Source organism: Hyperoodon ampullatus, assembly GCF_949752795.1.
Source record: "Hyperoodon ampullatus genome assembly, chromosome: 13".
NCBI classification, from domain to species: Eukaryota; Metazoa; Chordata; class Mammalia; order Artiodactyla; family Ziphiidae; genus Hyperoodon; species Hyperoodon ampullatus.
Window position 1 is genome coordinate 1831183 of NC_136926.1, and position 18763 is coordinate 1849945.

Genomic DNA, 18763 nt, shown 5'->3' on the forward strand with positions numbered 1-18763 from the left:
TTCACTGAGGGGAAGAGTGGTCACTAACTGGTACTCCGCTGCTGGAGCACCTCCGGCTGGGGTCAGGGAGGGGACCAGGACACCCCGCCCATGGACTGGCCTGCAGGGTTTGCATAGAGCAAGGGTGGGATTTCCCCCGGGCGGGAGGCTGCCAAGGGTCACCCTGGCCTCTGGGGCCCCTGATGAGTGGCAGGAGGGACTGAAGTCATGGGGCTCCAGGCTCCCTGGGTCCTGCCCACCCCTCTCTTCCTCCAGCCGGCCGTGACTCGGCCCAGGCCGTGGTCAACAATCAAGAGCGTGGGACCTCGCAGTAAAACCCCGAGTCACGGAGCGGCCTCCCTCGGCTGCTCAGGGTGTGTGGAAACACAGAGCCATTACCGACCTCATAGCTAACTGCACGCACACTAGCGACAAGCAGCGCGAAAAACCTGATAATGGCCACTCAACCCTGAATTTTTATTCCTTTCCGATGCAAGAAGCTTAATAGCTCTAGAAATCTGGAGGAGGCGCAGGGACACTGCATTCAACTTGTGCAAATTCAAAGACAGGTCTGAAAAGAGAAAGCAAGGAAAAAGGAAGCCAGAGACGTCCCACTCAGTGAGCTTATACCCTGGACTGAGGTAAAGATGGGGGCAGAAGCCCCCGGTCACGCCCAACTCCCGATTCAAGGGCTTCACCCGGGCGGGTGGGCTGTCCGTACTGAGAGCCCCGCCGGGAGGCATGAGGAGTGATCTACAAAGCGCTGCAGGGATTACTGCCCACTCTGACGCCCACTGAACCCCCAGCCCATTGCACCCCCAGAGGTAAGATGAGACCGCACCAGATCCGCTCTTTGATTTGAACGTTTAAAGAAACTGGATTTAACTTGATTTATGCATTAAAGAAATTATCTGAGTTCTCTAAGAGATTTTTTTAAAGACACATGCATTAAGTTCACTCAAGTAACTGATTTTTGAAGTCTAAAAATGTTAATTTAGCACATCAAAATTACACATTGCATGCCAGTGCCAGACGGGAATTGCAAAAGGACACAGTTATCATTTTTAACAAAAGCTCCTTCCTGAAGTAACAAAGCAGCTTACATTTTAAAAGGGAATTAACCTCAGGCTGACCCTCCAATCTCTAACTGAGAGTGACAAGCTTTATAAATTCATTGTATCAGGTGTCCCTGTGAAGTAGGCTGAACAGATGAATTCCCGTGGCTTTGCTAAAGGTTCTTCTCATTCAGTATTTAACCTCTGAATAAAATAATTTTAAAAAGACCTGATAATGCGACCAAGGTTAAATACTATCAAATGATTTCTTGAATAGGACTTCAAGATTTACCTTCTATTAATAATCTTTAAGTAATTAAAGAGAGAAAAGAGTAGCAATCCGCAAGAACAAGCAGGCAGTGTAACCAACCCGAGATGCACATCAGACCCCTGTGTCTTTTAGGAAAGCAACCACGGCAAACGGTAGTACAATACATGTCCACCAATGTCCACTTTCCCCGTTCTTCTTAACAGACTCTGACTTTGTTTAGGGCAGCGATGTATCCAGCTGAAAGCCCATTTCCCAGCCTGTGCTGCAGGATGGGAAGACCATGTGAAACTGCTTTCTGCTCTTGCCCTTCCTCTTCATCCTTTCTGGAATGCAGGGCTGATGCTGGTGATAGGGCAGCCATCTTGCCAACGTGAAGGAACAGGCAAAAGGATGAGGCCACATGCTAAGGATGCTTAACATGAACGCTCCTCATGGCACCTCCACCGGACCTGCATACCTGCCCCCGCACCTGACACCCTGCCCGGAGGCGCACAGTGAGGTACTCACAGTCAGTGGTGTACTCCACCTGGGAGGGCTGCACGGCCGTGCCATCTGCCGTGGGTGCAGTGGGGGCAGGACCGTCGGCCTGGGCTTTACGGACCAGTGCCGCAAGGGGGTGATCTGGGTCCACCACCTTCAAAGGCTGCAGAGAGAGACGGTGCAAGGTCACACCACATCCTGCACTGAGTCACGCAGAACGCTTCTGTGGCAAGGCGGCTCTAGGACGGTGTCTACGCTTCAGAAAAACCTCAGCACACGCATGCACGCGGCACACACGCGCGCACCACACCCACACACGTGGGCGGGCGCACAGAGGGAGGCCCTAACCGTGGCCGACGAGAGCTCTAGCTGGTTGTGAGCTCCAGAGGAACTGAATGAACAAATCACCTCAATCTGCCTAATGACGTGAAGGAAAAGAAGGAGGGATGACCAAGACTAGGTTGCTGCTGAGCCAAGTGTGAGCCTCCAAATTCACTCAAAACCTCAAACTCTGTCCATCCTTAAAGCAATTTCTGATTTTTAATCACCCACAGCTTTTCAAGTCCAATCAATCAGCCACACTGCGTGACTGCTGAAATGATGTGCTTAGGTCTGATGGACCCCGTTTTTTTCACATCACAAATGGCACCATGAGTGGTGTGGATTAACTCCTTATAATAAGAATGAAAAGAAAATTTTTCTTTATGTTTCTCGCTAACACATTATGTTATCCGTGACGGTCACAGACTATTTCAAGCGGCACATACCCTGGACACCTATGAAATCTAATCCTGTTTTAATAAAACCTGCATGAAAAAGTAATTTTCCAAGTCTTAACAACATTTTACTTATTCTAAATATCCCAAATAGTAAAACTGTAATAAAATGAAAATAAATTGCTTGTGATTTATAAAATGGGATATATAAGAAATAAAGGGAGCAAATCCTTTGCCACCAAGCCAAACAAAAAGGCGAGATATAAGTCAATGCTAATAAAATTGTAAAAAGCTATTATACAAAGAAATGTCTGCTTAACAATTTTCCAAAGTTAAATGAGCAGTTTTGTCATGGCATAAAGCTACAGCTCAGTAACGAGATGAGGACCTTCATGAGCTCCTCCAGGCGGCTGCACTTCTTGGAAGCGAAGAGGGACGGGTGCAGGTAACTCCCGCCCTCTTCGTCGTCGTCATCTTCATTGTCAGAGCTGACCCCCGACTCTGAAAGCAAAACACACGTCAAGACGTCAAGGTACAAATAAATTACATTAAGACCTCAGACGCACGCACACAAAGGCAGAACTATATGCAGCCATTTCTTGGTTATCTGTCCAAAAACCACCTTTGGAAAATATTCCCTATCTTGCTGCCACCCAAGTCTTTCAGCAGAATGACATTTGCTTGTGATTTTATCAAGTGGGATTATAAGAAATAAAGGCAGCGAGAAAGGAGCGTGACCTCGGCCCCGCTGGCACCTTCCCTCTGGCATTTACTAGTCCGGAGCCACTGAATATTTAAAGTTTTTGGAAAAAAGGCAAAAATCTTACTGATTTATGAAGGTAAAATAACAGCAACAGATTTTTTTTTACAAAACTACAGCAAACAAACAAATATGGAGAAGATGAGGTCTGTAGTAAGGTGTATACAACTGATTTTGAAAATCGTGTTTCGGCTGAAAGAAAAATTCAACGGCAGACACATGTACTGTTGTCTCGGAATGTTATTCAAAATACTTAATTGGTCTTTGTAGTAAGAATTCCAAATTTAGACACTTATAAAAACAACAGCTTAAGGTAGAGTAAAAAAAAGAGAGTAAGATTAGCCACTTCATTCTGTGGACTTGTGTAATTTAGCCTCAGGCCCTAACACGGGGTGCACGCTAGAACGATCCACGGAGCACGAGGCTCGCTGTTCTGTCTGTGACATGTTCAACAACCAGAATGAGGGGAAACGTTTCCAACAGAGATGGTTATGCTCTGATGGCATCAACATTTAATTCTATGTCACCCATCTATGAAAACGTTAATTAAGAATCTAATATACGTTCAGACTTACGGCACAGCAGGTTTAATCCTCGTGCCTTAGTGGCAGGACTTCACAAACGTTCAGGAAGTCCTACAGCGCAGACCTCAACCCCTCCCCCAGCCCAACACAGGACAGAAACCGTTTCACATACTCTTTTGCTCTTCACTTTTGTTCTCGGCCAGTACCGTATACCGTCCTTCTTTCATAGCTTTCTGGATGAATTTGTAGTAGGGGTTGAGGTAGTGATCAAAGCGCAGAAAGTCGAATTGAGAGTTTCGGGCCTGTTTGGCTTTCAGCATTATTTCAAACTGTGCGCCCTGCTTGCACACGAAGTTGGCCGTGCGCTCGATGATGGCGTGCATTTTGGCTGTTGGTGGCTGCAAGAGAACACACGCACTCACGTCACCAGCCTGTCCTCTTCTCCACTGCGCGTGTGGCTTAAAACAGAGGAATAACCCTGGTTTTACTAGTGACCAGAGACATTTCAATGGGAAGAGCCCAGTTTGAACAGACTGTGGCACTGGCCCCGTTACACGACACTCGGTCAGTTTCTGAATTTTGCAGTATTTTGTGGGGAGAAGACTCACCTGCTGAGGCAGGCCATTCTAGCTTTGTACTGAACCCACAGGAGGCAAGCTTTTCCGCACCAATCAATGTGCTTCCGTATATTGGGGGCCCTTAACCAGGGTCCGTGATAGGGTTCAGGGGCCTGTGAATCAATCCTCTGGGGAGCTGTATGCAAATTCTGCACATACACATGCAATCTTCTAGGGAGAGGGGTGCATGTTTCAGTAAGCCTCTCAAGGATCTAAGAATCCTTTCTCTTCCCTTTTCCTCAGCAGGGACTAGTGTTTAGAGCTTGGAAAACACTACCTTTATACGTCCAAGGAAAGCCGCAGGCTCACGCCCAGCCTGACCTCTCCTCACCCGGTTCCTCCTTCCTACTCCCTGTAAGACTGCCCCGTGGCGCCCGTTCATCAACGCTCCCACTTAAAAGTACAGAACTCCAGGGACTTCCCTGGTGGCGCAGTGGTTAAGAATCCACCTGCCAGTGCAGTGGACACAGGTTTGATCCCTGGTCCGGGGAAGATTCCACATGCCGCGGAGCAACCGAGCCCGTGCGCCACAACTACTGAGCAAGCGTGCCACAACTACGGAAGCCCGAAGGCCTAGAGCCTGTGCTCCGCAACAAGAGAAGCCACTGCAGTGAGAAGCGTGCATATCACAATGAAGAGTAGCCCCGGCTCACCACAATTTAGGGAAAGCCCGCGTGCAGGAACAAAGACCCGACGCAGCCAAAAAAAAAAAAAAAAAAGTACAGAGCTCCAAACTGAGGCCCAGCTACCTGTGGTCTGGCCAGAGCAGAGACGGTTTCACCCACATTTACTGGGCGAGTCATCTGGTTGCCTTGGAGCACGTTCACTACCTGGAACCAGACCCCACCTCTCTCCTGCACGTGCTGCTAAGTTACCTCCGCCACATCATGAGCTGAGCAATTCCTACCCACACAAGGAGCCCCTCGGACCAGAAGCTGGAAGCCACACATCTGAAATACTTTTAATATTAATGAAGAGATTAACACTAGAAACTTACATGCAAATAAAGCGGGTAATTATTCTCATTAATAATGGGCAGTTAAGAACTCAAGATGCTTCCTGTAATTTCAGGGCTGAATCCTTCACAAAATACAAACGCCTTAATTCTCCAATGTAATTCCTGAACTAATGATGTCCTTCACACTTAAACTGGAGAAATGTCTATGGTTAAAGTCATTTACGGATCCCAGAATACACTAGAGTCCATGCTAAAGGCTCACTGCTGCACCCAAGTGCGGATCCTGGTGCACTTTTTCAGTGGCTTTGGCTCAACAGGAAGATTCTGTTTTGCATTAGTGTGTTCCGTATATATGACAATTATTACTGATCACTTCAGAACGATGATCCTTAAAGGAGGGTACAACCCCTCCCGCCACCCAAGGAGAGATGTTCTCCATTGACCAAACCAAACTGTTGGTCTGAAATTTCTTAAAAGCAGGCCCTCTTATGATGTCACATTATGGCTACAGCAGTCACAGAGCGACGTGTGGGTCATTTTACAAAGCGACGATGATTAGAGAAAAACAAAGCAGCTTATGAGCGTCCTTCAAGATCTGCTACTGGAGCAAGTGGATATAAGATAAACATTTGGTTTGGAGAAAGTCATTCTCTGCTCTCCTTATCATGTAGGTTTTAGAAAAATCCTCTTCTATTTAAGAATATGATTATTCCTACCGTAAGATGGGATTTTAAGGATGTAGCCAGCATATAAATATGTATGTGTTACAAAGACTGACTGATCCAGGGGAACATGCTTTTCTAATTTATGGAAGCCTTTCAAGAAAGCAGCTGAGCCCAAGAAGGGGGACTAACACCTCCCAGCATCTCCAAAGTTAACGTGGCTCTAGAAACTCCAGAGGAGGCATCGGGAAATGGGACAACAGTATGTGAGGTCAGAAAGCCTGCACCCATTTTCCAAAGAGCTTTGGAAAATGCTGGAGCTCCGATCCCTGGAGCAGGGTCGGGCTGGGGGCCAGGCTGGGCGGCAGGTGGGGTGAATAGGCGAGGAGCCCCAGGAGCAGCCGGGCTGGCCCTCTCTCCTCCTCTGTGATCAGAGCCCCAAATAGTATCAGACTGAGGCACGAACTCAACTGTCAAAACAAAACTATGGAAGTAACAGCAGGAAGTATAGGAAAATATTTAAAAATTGTCAGGGGTGGAAAGGTCTTCTAAGACCAGATTCAAAATCCTGAAGCCAGAAAGGAATATGGTGACATATATGGTGACATATATGACTTCACGAATACCTTTAAATTCTGCACGGAAAGAGGAACAAACAGGTAAAAGACAAAGTGCCAGGAGAACAAAAGTGCACGACACTTACCGGATCAGGGCTTAGCACTCATCATACGTGAAAAGTCCTCACAAACCCCCAAGAAAAGGCAGGACTCCACAGGAACACAGGGGTAAATCGTGCTTCTTTTTTCTCCCCACCCCCATCCCATGGCAACACAGCACCTGAACGTATGGTGAGACTGACACTCTAATCAGAACAACATTCAGTAAAGCGCAACCGCAGTGGCTGGAAGTGCAGGCCTGACCCTTACAGGATGACCTGGGGTGGCTGCTCTCGACGGCTCTGCCCCGTGTCCCCGTCAGAGGTACTGGTGTTGTGAGGACGGAAGATCCAAGCTAACAGAGTGCCTGGCACACAGCACACGCTCAGTGAACACTCACTATCTGATGCTGTGATTAACCCACTGGTGCCGCCGCGCAGGACCAGGACGGGATTGTACACTGTATCCTCCCCCCTTTTCCTTCTGTCCATAAAATATGTTAAACAAGCACATTTCCCTTGCAAATACACTCAGACGGGTGTGCCGAGGTCCCCCTAGCTGATCCGAGGGGAACGTGGGGTGTTACAGAACAGGCGGGGGGCTCACGAGACCTCGCGCGCCTCTGGACAGCACTTGTGGAAACCTCGTTTGGGCTCAGAACTCGGATCTGCGGTGTCTCGGGTGGGTGAGAGGTTCGGCTGAGACATGCCCTCCACCTTCCCCGCAGCGCAAGACAACACAGCACAGCCAGAGACGGACCTGGGCACGTGTAGAACTCAGGAGGTGACAAAGACAGGCCTTCAGGTCCCTGGGAAAGGGACAGGTAACTGAAAACACAATGTTGGGACAAGTGATGCTGGGCTACAAACTCCGGGAGAAAACAGGTCCTTACTTCCCAAGAAACATACAAATGGACAAACAGAGTCACTACGAAAAGCTAAAATAAAGCTGTGAGATCATCTGAGGAGCCGGCGTCTAGGGGCCCAGTGGGACCAGGCGGCCAGCCTCGAGCAGGCGCCGGCATGCAGCTTCCAGGGCGCTGTGACCTCTCACTGCTCCTGACCCTTCGCACGGACCCCCAGAGACCCTGCAGCCATGAGGTTCTAATCCAAAAGCCTAGTTTAAAACCTGAGAACCCCTCAAGCACCCGCTCTCTTTACCACCCCCGCCTCCGCTGCTGCCAGAGCAGCCCCTGCCCACCGAGGCAGCAAGCGTCACCTAAACACGAGCTGGCAGTTTCTTGCTTGGTCACCAAGGTGGAACATACGACGCAGACACCTGTCTCCTAGACAGTGTCCCCACTAATGTGGACACGACAGTGTGTGATGTACACAACGAATCACGGCCCCGATTCACAGCAATTCTGAAGAATGACATACTGATGCCACCATACAGGAAAAGCTAGCTGTCCACAGGCGACCTGGTAAGCACTTACACACGGTTTCTACACACTGCAGAGATTTCCTACCCAGGGGACCATTTTATATGAACGTCGGGAGAGAGCAGACCACTATACGCCAGGCTTGCTGTGCTCTCCACGGGGTGCACACGCTTTGGGTCCCGGCAGGCCACCACGCAGCCTAGTGGTGCTGACTCTGGGAACATACAGCCGTGAAATACTTCAGTAGGAATTAAGGCAACAAAATCTACACCTCTATGTTTATGTTCACATAAAAGCTTAAAAATGATCTTTCGTACCAAAACTTAATAAGAATCTATATAGTCAACCTTAAAGAAAAGCTTTTAGCATTACGTGTGGGTAAGAGAGCAACTGTTTTTAATGCGTCTCTCACGTAGAACAGCATATTCCAGAAAAAACAGAAATACAATACATAAAAATATATCAATCCAAGTCTCAGAATATCAAATCTTCAGATAACATTTTCAGTTTTAACTGTAGCAAACTGATCAACGGTAGAAACGGGAATCAAACATAAATAGTAATTCTACTTGGCAAAATCCAAAGAAATTTTTACCCATATTTGCAAGAAAAGAGAAAGAGAAGGAGAGGATTTATAAATGAGTAAGTGGAGGAAGGGATGGGTGGAGGCAGGCATTACATTCTGTTATCTCCCATCGTCACATAAAACCGAAGGGCAAGAACCAGCGGATTCACGCTGCGCTAAATAAGGGAAGTATCACGTGCTAGTGCGGGGAACACAAGAGACTCCTTCTAGGAGGAATTTTCAGCATCCACTGTTTATTCAATGATGCTGTAGCAGGACACAATGAAGGAGCTGGAATACCCACGTCCGTGGTGCTTGCAATCCAGTTAGGAAGATGCCAAAGAAAAACCTTTACTCTGAGCACGAATATCCCTTTTCCAAGTATGTACACGCAACACAAATATTTTAAACATCCCTAATGAACATGTAAGAATCCCACAAAGCACAGTGACTCCTGATGGCACAACAGCTAAGACCATGGGTTAGAGGTGCTGCCTGGCACGCACGACCTAACTTCTTCACTTTTCTTCATCCGTGAAAGGGGAACAGGAAGCTACCTTATAGGGTTACTAGCATTAAGTAAGACTTAGAAAATCCTCACTGGGGCCTGTTACAATGTAACCTTGACTGGACGTGGCTGGGGCCTGTTACAATGTAACCTTGACTGGACGTGGCTGGGGTCTGTTACAATGTAACCTTGACTGGACGTGGCTGGGGCCTGTTAGGATGCGACCCAGGTGTCCTTCCCGAGGGCAGGGGCCACCTGGAGATGCCACAGGTCCCTGGTCATAATGGAGAGGAGACCCGGGTGGAAGGTGCCAAGAGAGTGTTACGGTGAAGGTCCCTCTCTTGAGTGCCCACAAAACCACAGCAGCAAAAGGCAGGACACAGCGACTGTACTGAAGCCGCGCTGCCGTGAGCAGGAGGGTGTCTGCACCTAAACGGGGCCAACGGTCTCCTCACCAGAAATTCTGACTGGGTTTTCCCATGCTGGTAAAATCTGGGGATTCAACCGTATGGTCTCCGAGAGTGAGCCAGCTCCTCAGGCCCCTGATGCTCTGGTCTGGTGAGTCTGCTATAATTTCTCCCTTTTTCTTTAGGGGGAAAGAGGTGGTGTGTGATTTCTTCTCCATTAACTCACAAATAGTTGTAAAGCATTACACACCCAAACTAGAAAGCAACTACGATCGTGGCAGGGTGCTCACACCAGTACTTCCCGATAAGTAGTAACAAAGGTTAACAGTACTGTGACCGAGAAAGACACCTACCAGCTCCACATCAGACGGCACGTTCAGTCCTAAAGGGGCAATGAAAGGCTCCTCGTTTTCCTCCAAATTTTCAGCCTCGTGTTTTTCTGTATAAAAAGAAGACATAGAACTTCAGAACCGTGACCTGCAGAGGAGGCACGCCCACCAGCTCTAAGCCACTACGGGGCCGGGGGCCGCGGGCACGACGGGCCCTTCCCGGTTCCATCGCACACCATCCCTCCCGGGAACACTTCCGTTCTCTGCTCGTTCCACCACGTGTGGGCGGAATCACTTTACCAAACCCCCGAGGGGCTGGGGGTACAGACGCAGCGGCAGCGTGGACTCCCCAGCCGTGGGGAGGTACAGCGAGACAAGGCACGTGAGCATTTCCCCCAAAAGGCTCCGCCCTCGGCAGGCACTCGACACGCGCTCCGCTCTCCTCCTTCCCAGCCCCTCTGGTCTGCTAGGACCGCCCTTCAAACTAACGCTGTGGGTCCCCCAGAGCGTCAGGCACAGGACACGGTGCTCAATTCCAAGACAACCACTTTGACCACTGAACTGTAAAACCCCTGCACGTAACTGCCAAGACTTCTCCCCCCAAGCAAACCACCTCCCTTTTCACAAATAATCAGATGTATTTCCAATTCTTCTTCTTCTTCTTTTGTTTTTAAAGACGTATTTATTATTTATTTGTTTATTTATTTATTTATTTATTTTTGGGGGCTGCATCGGGTCTTAGTTGAAGCTTGCGGGATCTTCCTTTGCGGCGAGCGGGCTTCTCTCTAGTTGCAGTGTGCGGGTTTTCTCTTCTCTAGTTGTGGCGTGCAGGTTCCAGGGTGTGTGGGCTCTGTAGCTGTGGCGCACGGGGTCCAGAGCGCGTGGGCTCTCTCATTGTGGCACACAGGCTCAGTAGTTGTGGCATGGGGGCTTAGTTGCCCTGCGGCATGTGGGATCTTAGTTCCCCGACCAGGTATTGAACCCGCGCCCTGAACTGTAAGGCAGTTCTTTACCACTGGACCCCCAGGGAAGTCCCTCCACTTCTTCTTTAATGGTTCGTTTAATAAACATTTGTCTACTGTATATTAGACAAGGCACTACACATTATAGCTTTCTGAATTCTAAGGTACAGTTCAATCACTCAGATGATCAATTTAAAAGAATATAGTGAAGTGTACAAAAAATAGTAGAAACCTTGTAAAAGCTAACAGTTTTAAGGATTTCAACATCTACTTAAGTTTTTCTTTCAAAAAAGATGACATGAAATAAACATTAAATCTTCATCAAAACAAACGTTTCCATCATACATAAGAGTCTCTTGAAGAGATGAACAGTTTCAAGTCTCCTATCAAACCTAATTCTCTGTGAAGCCAAGAGGGAATTTTAAACAGGCTTCACAGTACACAAAGACCTGGGGACTGTAGTCTGATGAGATACAGATTGATTCTAAGTTCCTATTAAGTGAGTCCCACAAGTTCACGTAGCCTCACTCTCACCCAAGGACTAAAGACTTACTGTGGCCTGAAAGCTCCCTGTAATCAACAATACCCCCGTTCAGCTCCAGGAACCAAATGACACACTGAACTGGTAGATATTAGAAAACACTGATTTGCGACATGCCAAGTAACAGCTCAACATCCTCAGTTTCCTTTGGGAATGAAGCCAAAGGTGTCTCTATAAAAGTACAACTTTTACCGTACCTCCCTAAAATGACAAAGTGATGGAAACTAAGGAAATAGCCTTTCCTTAGTGCTAAGTTGTTCTCAAAAGTAAAGCCATGGGAATCAAAAGAGCTGTTTGGAACAGGTGGGTTACACAGCTTTGCTCTATTCTTATACATACCTTTCTTTGCAGAAAAATGGCTTTAGCAGCACAAAATAAAAACCAACCATTGCAATACTAACTCAGATTCAGATAAATTTAAATAACTTTTTCTTGTTTAAAAAAATGGATATGTAATAATGATGAAAAACTGAAAATCTAAAGGATGGAACTGGGATGAAAACAGTAAGCTGCAAAAAGGGAAGAGAGAAGTTACACAGAAATAAAGGTGCCATCAAATGCTCCTGTTTAATATCACAAGGTTTTAAGGCGCTCAAGACGCCCAGACAACGCAGTCATCCCTCAGTATCCGCAGGGGAAACCAAAATCTGTGGAGGCTTAAGTCCCACAGCGGACCCTCTGTACCCGCGGGTCCACATCTGTGGACTCAACCAACAGTGCAGTACTGTTTTATTGGAAAAAAAAAAAATCTGAGAATGAGTAGACCTGCACAGTTCACACCTGTGTTGTTCAAGGGTCAACCGCATAGTAATTCTGGAAATCAAGGAATATTTAGACATGTTGGTGACTCCGGAAAACAAACAAAAATTAAATTTTCAAATTTTAAGATAATGCAGCAGTAAAGTAAAATTTGGTTGTTAGTGGTACTGGGTACCAAATACCCAACATTTTGAATTCCATCTAAAAACTGTGTGTATGTATAGGTACACATACACGTATGTATGTGTTTGCGTGCATGTGTACATGTTATTTATACATGTGGCATTTTATTTATATTAGTGTATATTAAACATAAAGTGTCAAGCTGTAAGGTTTACATGGGCCCAACTTCCACTAAAAAGTTAATCAGCACACAAAGCAAAGTTCTGAGGATGTGATTACAGAAAGAAACAACATTTTTTTTTTTTTTTTCTGGTACGCGGGCCTATCACCGTTGTGGCCTCTCCCGTTGCGGAGCACAGGCTCTGGACGCGCAGGCCCAGCGGCCATGGTGCACGGGCCCAGCCGCTCCACGGCATGTGGGATCCTCCCAGATGGGGACACGAACCCACGTCCCCTGCATCGGCAGGCGGACTCTCAACCACTGCGCCACCAGGGAAGCCCAAGAAACAACATTTTAAATACAGAGAACTTTACGTTAAAGAGAAAACATACTAAAACTTGGAAGAGAAACCAAGTCACGTGGAAGTTCTTAAAATGCCATAATCGTAACAAAGTTCAGCATCAGTCAGCCCAATAATGACGCCACGACAAGTGCCCGTCACCTAGAACGGGGGCTGGCAACCTCTGTCTGTAAAATGCCAGACAGTAAGGATTCCTGGCTCTTCGGGCCACGCAGTCTCCGTCTCATCTACTCAACTCTGCCACTGAAGTGCAAAAGCCACACAGACAAAACATGAACAAATGAGCACAGCTGTTCCAATAAAACCTCACAGAAACATGCCAGCTGGGCCTCGGTCATAGTTTGCTGATCCCTAATCTGAAATGTTAAGGAATGATTATTGTACATTTTTCCAAAGATAGTCGATGGACCTTGCAAAAGACACCTGGGCTCTATAAATCTCAATTCTTCACTTGTGAAATGGTGGCAGTAGGCATTCCTTCCTTCTAGTCAAACACTAGATATTTAAAGCAGACATAACGTATATGGTTCAAACACAACAATAAAATAGGAACTATTCAGCATCCCAAAGTGGATGAATTATTTTGGATAAAGGAACGAGTGTATACTTCTTAAACCTGCAAGAACATGTCTACCGCACCCTAACTTCTGAGGTATGGTCAGATACAAAAGTCAATGGAAAAAGGTGTTTAATACCTTAACCACGCTTTAACTCAATATGGTTAAAATTACACCTGGAAAAACTCTTTAGAAGCTCGCAGAACAGAGCTGTGCAACAGTGATTCTTATGTCCATCAAGTAATGAGCAGAAGGAAAGGACGCGCAACAAGGCAAGTGTCTGTCCTGCTCTCCTAGGATCACGGCCCCGGTGAGGGGCCGGGAGAACCCCAGTGCAGCTGCACCGTGCAGGGCAGACAGCACTTTAATATTAAACTGCTGTAAGTACTTCATACGTGTCAGGAGGTTTGTTACTTAAGGAGAAAACAATCAAGTCCCACATCACAGGTTCAGTTAGCGCGAAAGTTAAATCCCTCTGTGATGTGATTCCTGTTCATTATTCTAAACATCTGAATAGGTTTCTGAAGTTCTCCTTCTCTTTAAAAAGAATACCATGAATAGAGGGATCCACCCTTAATAATTATCGTTACCGATAAATCATGACTGATCAGTATGCAGGGCTGTAATAAAGGTGCTCTCAGGTCTTACCAAAGTGACTACGGACGTTTGTTCCTGAACTGCATGGGTCTGGATTTTCTAATAGCACTATTTTTTTAAAAAAATAAATATTCCAAGTTAATCCAGAAAGGCATAAATTTAAAACCTTTAATTCCATGTAAACATTATTTTAAAATACCATGGAAAGTCTATATCCTAGGGCCTACTGAGCCTAAGCAGGACATACTGTGCTGTTTTCTGTTCGGTAATAACTGACTCCACAGGCGTCCTGCCACTGGACGTCGGCCACTATCTCAGTCGTGGAGGGGCTGTGAGGGGCAGGCTAGCAGAGGGTGGTTAATGCCTGGCTTTTCAATGCCCCAAGAGCAGGTCACTGTGGATTTCAACACATACATTGTCTATCCAGAAACAAAGAATCCAGGGTGAGTAACTTCCTACTCCCTGAATCCAAAAGAAATAAAGGAAGGGCACGCAGATCCTAGACAGCTAGTGCAGTCTGCGTTCACTCTCCATCTCCATTGACAATTCATCTTCTGGTCCTTAGCTTTGTTCTACCCTAACACCAATCATGTTCTCCCTCTGTCCCAGTGACGCTGTGATTACTGGGTGCCCGTATCGTGCTGGGGAGACTCTACCGCTGCACGTGGCACCTGCCCAGCGTCATCGCCCCGGGCAGCCGCCCACCTCTCTGTTTGGAAGGCTCCTCTTCCTCTGTCGGCTCGGACGGGTCATAGTAATCACTGCCGTACGTGAATCCCACTGCATTATAGCTCCCGTCCTCCGCCAGCGCTTCGCTCAGCCGCTTGTATTCTTCCTCTTGAATAAAAATGAGAATTATGTTACCAAAAATAGAAATTTACTGAGAAAAATTTTATATATTTCTAAAGTTGTAGCTATCAGTAAAGCATACAGCACACTTTTTCCAACCTCTTTTTGAGGCAAAAATGTTTCTAAAAATTCACACTTCATATCTATCAATATGTACTTTTGCCAGTACATGTTTACCACAGACAGCAGAATACATGTCTTTTGTGGAAAATTTCTTCCTGCTGAGAAATTTGGGGATTAAGAACTGTATTAAAGATTGTTAAGGCAAAGACAAGAACATCAATTTTAATTTATACGATACTGTTAAAGAAGAACAGTTAAAGAGTTTGGTTTTTGTTTTTTCAAATCCCAGTCTGCCCTCAAAAGCTGGGAAAATTCTTTGTGGCTCTATATATAAACTATCCTGAGGTCCTCTCAGAACGCAAAGACTCCTGTTTTTCCAATCCACTGGGTACTGTCAAGATAATATCAGAAAGAGTGAGTATAAAAAAATGAATGGGAGTAAATTTTTAAATACTTAAAAAATTTTAAAGAGTTTGTTGCTTAAATAAGTTTTTCTTGAGCAGTACCTTGCCTTGCCTCTTCCTCAAGCAAGTCCGTATGCAAGGCTAAATACCTCTCTTCATCACACAGGGCCTCTATTCGTGCCTCCTCTTCAGAAAGCTGGTAATCTCTGTTCCATGTGGAATACTCAGCATCGCACTCAGAAAGGTCATGCAGGTGACCACGCCCATCATATCTGTAATATGAACATGCTGGTCAATGGAAAGAAATTAACGTCTGGGTTGGTTTGTGTGGGATGTTTTATACATATACTTACCGATTAAGATAAAGAAAAAAAAATAGGAAAACAAACATACAAACTCTTCTCAGATTTATATTTAATTTGGCTAGTCATAGCTCACCTACTTTTAAGCTCAAGTTATCTTAGTCTAACAAAGTCTAAACGCCTTTCTGCAATATGATAAAACTTATAATTAAAGGTAAACAATCCTTTAATAGCTTAAAATGGTATCCACTTCAGTGGCAGTTCTTACCGTGTATGGTTTGGTTAACCATTCAATGCCATTTGCAAAAAAAATAAAAAATTAAAAAAAAATTTTTTTTCTGAAAAGTCAAATATCATAGCTTACATTCACACAAACCGGATACATAAATACCTATCCGTAAGAACCAAACGGTGGAAATTTCCTCGCTTCCTTCTGCTAGTCCCGAACTCTCAGGAGAGATCTTCACCAAAGAAACTTGCGTCCATTGGAGGTAAAATCTTGGCTAGGCTCGCCCCCTAGCCACTTGGCTGAGGAAATAAGTGCTGGGTTATGTGATAGAGAGACACACATACATAGGAACAGTGACATATACGTGCAGTTTAAGGAGCTTCACTCGAAACAGAGCAAAACTATTAGGAGACGCAGGATCATTATTTCCTTCCAGACTTTATGCCCCCAAGATATAACATACATGAAGACGCATCCACGCGTACTTGCATGGACCAATAGATACTTCAGCCAAATTAAGAAGAAGAACACTTTCTGCCACGCTTTTAACACAGAAGATTCAATGAAGATGCTGTCAATGTGCACCTTTCAGATAATGAGTGAATTAGTAAATTTCACTTAAAACACTCAGATTTAGGGTTGCAAAAACCAATGTGGAAAGACAAACAAAAGTCTGCTTAATTTTTTAATGCTGACTTTTGTAATGAGGACCAGAAAATACTACAGGTAAAAAAAAGACATTTACAAGAAAAAAAGGCCAAAAATTTCAGGGTAGCCAAGTTATTGCATTTTATTAAATTTCAAAATTATGTTTACTATGCTGTAAACCTCCTTAACTTACAAATGTAGATCATTATTTTAAAATATTACACATGTACATGTGTAGTGTTTGCGCCCCACTGGTTTTGGAAGACCTAACTCACATCATATACAGAATGATATGGAAAACTGTATAAAAAGCTCAGATTTCCTCCCTTATCAAACTTTAATAATAAATACCGCAAGTAACACTTTGGAAAAGGAAGCTGCCTGACAGCTCAGGCAGCATGATTCAATAGGAACCATGGTTTAAAGGCACAGCATGCTTGAGCAGAGCATGGGGGCCCTCAGGTCCAGACCTGAGCTGGCCACCCTCCGTCCATGAGTCCTTCTTGTCTAGATCTAACTCCAAACGGAAACGTCGGGGATGGAAAAAGGCGTCTGGTCATTAATGTGTCCATTCTGGCCAGCTCAGAGGTCATCCCTACAGTCATGCTCCAGGGCTCTGCAGAATCCAGTTTTAATTGTCTCAAACGATGGGCTTCCTTCACTCGGAGACTATTCCACAGTCTAATGGTTGGTCACGGTTACTTTTCAGTCCGGGCCCCAGAAGCAGAGTTGCCAAATTGGCAAAAACCAAACCGACAAACAAAAATCCCAAGGAGAAGGAAAGAGGGACTGAAAACATGGGAGGGGAGGAGGGCAAACAACCTACAGCACGTAAGGTCATCCTTTTCAAATCAAACACCTTTAGAAACCCAGTCCCGGGAGCCCTCTGCCCAAAGTGACGAAACACCCTCCAGGGTGATTACCTAAAGCACCTTTGATTTGAAAAGAACACATCTGTATCCCAGCCCCACCCTTCAGTTTTAAGAGACAGTGAAACCAGCCCTAAGAACGCTACCTCTAAGAGCAAGGCCAGTGTCTGCACGAAGTCAACTGGCCTCCAACTGATTGGCAACTTCACCCTCGGCCTGAATCTGTCAAACTCATGGGATTAACACAGGATGGGGGAGGAGTCGGGGGGAGTCAAATGTCAAGCCGGCAAAAGACGCGCGCTCCACAGAGAGCGCTGGGGGTACGACAGGTTCAAAGCCAACTCAGGGGACCCAAGAGGTATCTAATTGCGGCATCAAGCTTGCGGCGTTTCGGGCTGCCCTCCCACCCACACCGAGCTATGGGAGCGCGGAGGGCCCCAGAGCGCCGGTGAGGAGAGGCCCAGGGCCCGGGCAGCTTCCACTGCCCGGAGTGGCAACTGCAACCCAGCGACAAGAGAGGTCGCGAGGGGCTGCGGGGGCAGAGACGATCCCTCCGGCGACAGACGCGACACGCAGCTCCAGCCAGGGCCTTAGGGCCGGTTTCACCGTCCCCCTCCCCCCGAAAACCAGGGGGATGTGGGGACAGGGGAGTGGGTGTCCCCCCGGATCCCTGATGGCTCCAGAAAACCCCTTTCCAGTCCTGGCCATCAAGTCAACATCAGACGAAATCAAGCGGGCGAGGGACGGGGAGGACCGGCGGGTGGGGGGAGGAACCGACCTGTCGATGAGGATCTTGTGGTCCCCCATCCAGGGGATGAGGTGCTGTCCCTGCTCCTGGGCCAAGGCCCGCTCGTCGTCTCGGAACAGCTTGCAGGCATAGCCGAAGACCAGCAGCTCCACTCGGTTCCCCCCACCGCCGGCACCGCCCGGCCCGGCCTCCTCCTTCGCGCCGCTTTTCCTCTCGGTTTTGGCGCGGCCTCCGGTCGCGCCGTACATGACAGCGTCCCCGGCGTCCAGGCTGGTTCTCTTCTGCGCCGCGACGATGTCCCCGATGTCTCCGCCTGGCCTACCCGCTCAGTCAAACGCGCCGCATCCCGGCCCCAACCTCTACACCGCCGCCATAGCGGGCAACAAAATGGAGGAAGCGCAACTTCCGGCGAGGGGCGGCCCTACTTCCAACGAGCAGGTCCTGCAGATTCGCCACTCCCGCGGCAGTTTGAGCCGCTAGAAAAGATTTGGCTTTAGCCTTTCGTATTCGGAGGCGCCGCCACGTTAGGGGCTGCAGTTATCAGAGGGGAGCGTGTTTTTCTTGTTGATTTTTCTCCGGCGGCCGCCCAGGGCAGTGGCGAAAGCGCAGCTTTGGATCGCGCGCTGCCCGCACCCTGGCCCTTCCCGGCTCTGGGCGGAAGGAGCGCGGGTGCTTCGTGGGCCGAGTGCGCGGCTCGGTGGGGGCGGATGTACTTTTCCTGGG

General features: G+C 47.1%; 1 protein-coding gene across 1 annotated transcript in view; it reads right to left on the bottom strand.

Annotated features, from left to right (window-relative positions):
• Positions 1 to 18288, bottom strand: part of SFSWAP (splicing factor SWAP) — a gene marked incomplete at its 5' end in the record, with an annotated part of 83892 nt that extends 65604 nt beyond the window's left edge. The window contains 7 exons of the mRNA XM_079717394.1: positions 1813 to 1948; positions 2890 to 3002; positions 3958 to 4183; positions 9893 to 9978; positions 14634 to 14765; positions 15347 to 15516; positions 18071 to 18288. Of these exons, the coding sequence (XP_079573520.1) occupies positions 1813 to 1948; positions 2890 to 3002; positions 3958 to 4183; positions 9893 to 9978; positions 14634 to 14765; positions 15347 to 15516; positions 18071 to 18288 (1081 nt within the window). The remainder of the gene's footprint in view (positions 1 to 1812; positions 1949 to 2889; positions 3003 to 3957; positions 4184 to 9892; positions 9979 to 14633; positions 14766 to 15346; positions 15517 to 18070) is intronic.
• Between the last annotated feature and the right edge of the window lie 475 nt (positions 18289 to 18763).